At 52.8% G+C, this 6,399-nt stretch overlaps 1 protein-coding gene across 1 annotated transcript; it reads left to right on the plus strand.

Annotated features, from left to right (window-relative positions):
• The first annotated feature begins 210 nt into the window (after window positions 1-210).
• NRN1L (neuritin 1 like) lies at window positions 211-1,814 on the plus strand. Its single transcript, XM_008518207.2, has 3 exons — window positions 211-430; window positions 1,187-1,319; window positions 1,419-1,814. Exons 1-3 carry the CDS (start codon window positions 319-321, stop codon window positions 1,702-1,704), a joined length of 531 nt encoding a protein of 176 aa, XP_008516429.2. The 5' UTR covers window positions 211-318; the 3' UTR covers window positions 1,705-1,814.
• The last annotated feature ends 4,585 nt before the right edge of the window (window positions 1,815-6,399 follow it).

Genomic DNA, 6,399 nt, shown 5'->3' on the forward strand with positions numbered 1-6,399 from the left:
TGTGGAGCTCTGTCTAGGCCAACCTGCCCCAGGGGCCTGGACACCCACCCTCATCTGCACAACTGCCTTCCCAGATCTCTCCTCTCCATTTTCTCGGGCAAGGGCCGTGGGGGTCAGCTCGTCATTACTGGCTGCCCTGGGCTCTTCTTTCTGGAGTCCCTCCACTCTCTTGCCAATCTGAGTATTGGGGGCGGGGCCAAGGGCTTGCTTTGAAGCCCCGCCTCGGGCTCTTATCCAATCACAGCCCCTCCTTCTGGAGGCTGGGCCGAAGGGTTACACTCCAAGCTGCTAGCTCTGGCACTAGGCTCTCAGCTGGAGATGATGTGCTGCTGCTGCTGCTGCTGCTGCTGCTGCTGCTGCTGTCGCCACCACCAGCAACCGCCCCGTGTGCTGGGGCTGTTGCTGCTGCTGCTGCTGCCGCCACCACTTGGTGAGTACAGGTGTGCTGAATCTGGCCCGGGCTGCACACCCTCTCGCCAGACTGGGTATAGGATGTCGGGAGCTGAGGCACAGCCTTCCTGAGTGCTGGGAGCCAGGGTAAAGAGAAGGTACCAGGCCTCCAGGGAGGGGTTAATGTGTGCCAGTGACTTAAGGATGGTAAGTGAGGGGGGCATGAACTGAGCCCTAGTTGTGGGGGAAGGACCCTGAAATTCTGCAGCCCCCATTCTGATAAAGGGAGATGTGCCCCCTCGCTGGACTCCTAGACCAGCTGTGGGATCCCCGAGGTCCTCTGTTAGGATCTGGCCTGGATCTCGACCCCGTCTATCCTGCCCTATTCATCCCAAAACACCTTTCTTTAGGAAGGGGATAGGAAGGCCAAGCAAAGCTTGTGCAGGCTGCAGAGAGACTGGAGATGCCAGGGGCCCCATGGCCCCAGACCCTGCCTCTGCTTCACCGTATCCTGACTCCTTCACTTGGACCTTCCCTACCTGGGGCTGCAGAAGCTGGGAGAAAGAGTGCATCCCTGGGAGTGACACTCCCACCCCCCCACCCCTGCACGTATCATGTTGGGGGCCCTCCTAGAAGGGAGCTGAAGCAGGTGATCCCCAGACATGCCCCTTAATTCCCTGGGGCGCCACTTTCACGCTGAGTCATGTCCCCAGAGCGCACCCAGGTAAAGAAGCCCATGGGGGTTGGGGGGTGGACCCAGCTCATCCAATCAACCATTCTCCATCCCCACCCCCAGACCTTGTATCTCCCCTGGCAGCAGCCACAGCGGGCCCAGGCCGCTGTGACACCATATACCAGGGCTTCGCCGAGTGTCTCATCCGCTTAGGGGACGGCATGGGCCATGGAGGCAAGTTGGAGACCGTCTGCAGGTATGGGCAGGTTACAGGTGCCAGGGACCTTAACCTCTTCCTTCCCATTCCAAAGCCTCCTCACCCCACCTAATTCCCCTAACCCTACGCCCTTAACAGATCTTGGAATGACTTCCACACCTGCGCCTGGAGAGTCCTGTCGGCCTGTCCGGAGGAGGCAGCTGCTGTGTGGGAGTCGCTACAGCAAGAAGCTCGCCGGGCCCCGAACCCAGATAACTTGCATGCTCTGTGCGGTGCCCCTGTGCATGTCCAGGAGCGTGGCGTGGGCCCAGAGACCAACCAGGAGACACTGCGGGCCACAGCACCCGTGCCCACCCCAACGCCCACCCCCGCGCTCTTGGCCACTGCTCTGGCGCTCACCTGCCTCTTGGGGTCTCTGGCCTAGCCAGTGGGTTGGGTAGCTGCGCGTCTGCCTCCAGCCCTGCTCTGGCAGCTACCGTCGGGGCTCTGCGGAGCGTGCTCAGCTTTCATTAAAGGTATTTATATTTGTGCTAAGCTCCTTCTTTTCTTCCTGTGGCCCCTTGGCTGGGGTGGAGGCCTCCAAAAGCTGATCCCCAAGACAGGATGTGCGGGGCTGAAGTCTGCCACAAAGGACTCAATCTTTCTCCTTACAAACACTCATTTCCCAGGGGTGGCGCTGAGCTTTCCATTGCGTTCAGGTCCTGAGATCTGCTAGAATACACAGCTTTTCTCTGTCCTCCCGGGCTGACACTCCTAGCCCTGCCTGCTCCTCCTATCTTGGTCCATATGGGCTCTGTGAGGTGGTGGTGCATTGTGCTCCCACCACCCAGCCAGTCCACCCCCATCCCCAGGTTCTTCCAGCTTCCAGGCTCCTGACCATCTCACCTCCTCCTTCCTCTGCTGTACTACCACCTTAGCCTTCAAGACACAGCTCAAACTAAGTGCTCTGTCCTCTCCCTCTCTGGTCCATCTGAGGGGAGCCTGTTGCAGAAGGTGGGGAGCTTCTACTGGAGGGGAGTCTAAATTCAGGTTCCTGAGGTGACCTGGAGCTGCAGAAACTGGGCTCACAATGAGGGTTCCTCTGGCCTCTGCTCTTCACAAGCTTGTTCTTTGAGAAGAGGTGTGCAGTGTGGAGTCAAAACAATCCCAGAAGGTGTTCTGGAAGCCTGGAATGAGTCTGTGGTGTGAGGAGCCCCTGCTCATCCTGAAGGAGAGGAAGAGCAAGAACCAGCATGGGCAGAATCCTGAGGGAAGGAGGAGGCCTGAGAGAGGATGAGATCCTCTTTTGACCTGTCTTCTACCACCACCACGAGGACCGTGTTCCAAGCCACCACTCCACAACTTGTGTGGGCACTGCCACAGCCTCTTCACCGGCTTCTACTCTCACTTCCTCCACTTTATTCTCCATTTTCTAAATTGAAAAACTGCTCTTGGTGTTAAGCTCCTTCTCATTGTCTACAAGGCCCTACATAAGCCAGCTCTGCCCACAGTTTATTCAGTCCAGTCCTGCAACTCACCTCCATAGCAGCACAGAGGAGTGACCTACCTCCCCAAGTAGGTCCTTGGAGTCAGGGGAGCCTTCAGAGAAGGAGAGTGGTATGGTAGGGGGTGATAGAGGTAAGGATGAGAAACTTATAAGTGGTGGAGGAGAAGTGGGGCTGAGTTGGAAATGGCTTTACAAGAGGGGCCCAAAGGAATCAGTTGGGAGGGAGGGTGGGGCGGGAGTCCAATAGCTAGGCAGGCCAGGTTGACACTACAGCTCATGCTGGGAAGCTGCTGCCCATAAGACAGAATGAGGCCTGATAGGACCCTTGCTTAGGCTCCAGAGGCCTCCACCCACATGTGTAGGAGCCCTGCTTCATCCATGCTTCCCAAATACCCTCCCATTCTGGTTAGCTCAGATGCCTCAGTTAACTCCTGTTCTGCCCTATCTTTGCTCCTGTGCTTCCTTCACTTGTACTTTTATCCCCACTTCTCTCTGCCAATCAGTGATTACTCATCTTCTCACATCACTGAAAGAGAAAATTCAGGAAAAAACCCTCCTAGACCTGCCCCCCTTTGACCAGCAGAATTTTCCAGAAGGAAAGGCAAGCCTTTTATTCCTCTGGGTCTTTGTACATCTATTCGCTGTGCTCAGAGTACCCTTCCTTAATTCCTCCTGGTGAGCTCCTACTTCTTGTTCAGTGTCACCTCCTCCAGGAAATATTCCCTAACCTGACTCCAAGCTGAATCAGAAGCCTCCTACAGGTCCCACAGCTCCTGGGCTCCTTCTGTCTCAATACTGATAGCACTGGCTTGTTACTTTCTGGGTCTGAGTCAGAATTCCCCACTGTGAACTCTCTAAAGGGCCTCTTTGTGTCTCTAGTACCCAACCTTGGGCTGGGTATAAAGAGTACACTTGTGGGAGTGTGTGGAATGAAAGACGGAATCTCTAAATCAAGCATAGGAAGTGTTACAGTCAGCAAGAGCATGGACTGAGAATGACCCCAGTGTAGAGGATGCATCATCTAGGGGCATCCCCCTTACCCTGGGCATACTGTTGGGAAGGATGGTGCTGGGGTTCCAGACCCACAAAGTCTTCTCAGAGCCACTCTTGGTAGCTGCTCCTGGTGGCCTGCTTCCAGGAGCAGGGGCCCAACTGCTCTGGCCAGCCATCAGGGGGATTACCATCCGCCTGCTGTGACCTACTTCCCTCTGGTTTTTGCTCCCTAAATCCTTGCTCTTCCCCAGAATTGAATGACCTGGAGTGTGTGCATAGGGGTGGGGGTGGGGACAGAATCTGCTCTCTGATCAGGGGCTTAAGAGCTTTGTGTGTTTTATCCCAGAGCTGGAGGAGAGGGGTGGGCTGATAGCCAAACTGACTGGGCCCTGGACACAGCTGCTGAGGCCAGAGCATCATGGTGTTTCTCACATTTGCAGCTCTGAGGACACAGAATAGCTTTAATTAATTAATTAATTAATTTTTTGAGAAAGATTAGCCCTGAGCTAACGTCTGCCGCCAATCCTCCCCTTTTTGCTGAGGAAGACTGGCCCTAAGCTAACATCCGTGCTCACCTTCCTCTACTTTATATGTGGGACACTTGCCACAGCATGGCTTGCCAAGCAGTGCCGTGTCCACACCCAGGATCCAAAGTGGTGAACGCCAGGCCACCAAAGTGGAAGGTGCGAACTTAACCGCTGCGCCATTGGGCTGGGCTGGCCCACAGAATAGCTTTTTTCCCCCCTGCTTTTTCTCCCCAAATCCCCCCAGTACATAGTTGTATATATTTTGTTTTAGTTGTGGGTCCTTCTAGTTGTGGCATGTGGGACGCTGCCACAGCATGGCCTGACGAATGGTGCCATGTTCATGCCCAGAATCTGAACCAGCGAAATCCTGGGCCGCCAAAGCAGAGCACGAGAACTTAACCACTTGAACTTAACCACTCAGCCACAGGGCCGGCCCCCAGAATAGCTTATTGTTCAGGGCAGAGCCTGGGGGCTGTATGTCCTGAGCCCAGTCCCCTCTGCATCAACATATCTCTTCACCTCAGGGCCTCATGTTCTTCACCAGAGCAGAGACCAACACTTGCCCCTAGCAAGGGCTCGATAAATATTTGCTAAATTAATTTGCTGAATGTCTGTAAAATGGGAACGTTGTGTGGATTTCTAAGCCCCAGCCACCCTGGAATTCTATATTACTTTTAACCCCCACAACAACTCTGTGGGTTCAGGATTATAATCCCCATTATACAAATAAGAAAAATGAAGCTTAAAGAGGGGAGTTCACATATCTGTGGAAATGTCAGAGCTGGCATGTGATCCCAAGTTTGTTTGGCCCCAAAGTCCATGCCGTTAATCATCACACTGGACTTTTGGAAGCTATTTTTAAAATTTTTCCTTTTTCAATAAAATTTTTTTTTTTTCTGCTTTATCTCCCCAAACCCCCCCTGTACACAGTTGTATATCTTAGTTGCAGGTCCTACTAGTTGTGAGATGTGGGATGCCACCTCAACGTGGCCTGATGAGCAGTGCCATGTCTGCGCCCAGGATCCGAATCCTGGGCCGCCGCAGCAGAGCGCGCGAACTTAACCACTCGGCCATGGAGCCGGCCCCTCAATAAAAATTTTTTTTAAAGATTTTATTTTTTTATTTTTCCTTCTTCTCCCCAAAGCGCCCCCCGTACATCGTTTCGTATTTTATTTGTGGGTCCTTCTAGTTGTGGCATGTGGGACGCCGCCTCAGCATGGCCTGATGAGTGGTGCCATCTACACGCCCAAGATCGGAACCGGCAAAACCCTGGGCCGCTGAAGCGGAGCACACGAACTTAACTACTTGGCCACCGGGCTGGCCCCTCAATTAAATTTTTAATGATTCCCTAGTAAATAAAAGACAAATGATGTTTTATTGGTGTTAACTTATTTTTAGGTTTATAGTATAACATTAGCTTATACAAAGACAGTCCCATGTTTGATGTAACTGCTTAATAAAGATTTGTTGAATAAATGAACAGACAAATGAGGAAGATGGATGGAGGTTACAATCCCTTTATTACCTGTGGCATCTATTTTTTTCCCCTGCAATTTGGGTTGATTTTAACTAATGAGATAATTCTGATCCCATAGAGAAGTCATTGTGAACGGTATCAATTTGTTTTGTTTTGTTTTTCACGAAGATTGGCCTGAGCTAACTAACATCTGCCGCCAATCTTCCTCTTTTTGTGGAGGAAGACTGGCCCTGAGCTAACATCCGTGCCCATCTTCCTCTACGTTATATGTGGGACTCCTGCCACAGAATGGCTTGCCAATCAGTGCCATGTCTGTAGCCGGGATCCAAACTGGCGAACCTCAGGCCACTGAAGCGGAAGGTGCGAACTTAACCACTGCACCACCCGGCTGGCCCAATTTTTTTAAAAAAATATTTTATTTCCTTCTTCTCCCCAAAGCCCCTCAGTACATAGTTGTATATTCTAGTCGTAGTTCCTTCTAGTTGTTGATGTGGGATGCCGCTTCAGCATGGCTTGAGGAGAGGTGCTAGGTCCGCGCCCAGGATCCAAACCAGCGAAACCATGGGCAGCGGAAACGGAGCACGGGAACTTAACCACTCCGCCACTGGGCTGGCCCCGTCGATCTTTTTTGTTTTT

This window comes from Equus przewalskii, chromosome 3, assembly GCF_037783145.1.
Source record: "Equus przewalskii isolate Varuska chromosome 3, EquPr2, whole genome shotgun sequence".
NCBI lineage: Eukaryota > Metazoa > Chordata > Mammalia > Perissodactyla > Equidae > Equus > Equus przewalskii.

Coding starts and splice junctions, on each gene's coding strand:
- NRN1L (XM_008518207.2), top strand. CDS start 319: ATGATGTGCTGCTGCTGCTGCTGCTGCTGCTGCTGCTGCTGCTGTCGC. Junction 431..1,186: donor GCTGCTGCCGCCACCACTTG/GTGAGTACAGGT, acceptor CCCCACCCCCAG/ACCTTGTATCTCCCCTGGCA. Junction 1,320..1,418: donor AAGTTGGAGACCGTCTGCAG/GTATGGGCAGGT, acceptor CGCCCTTAACAG/ATCTTGGAATGACTTCCACA.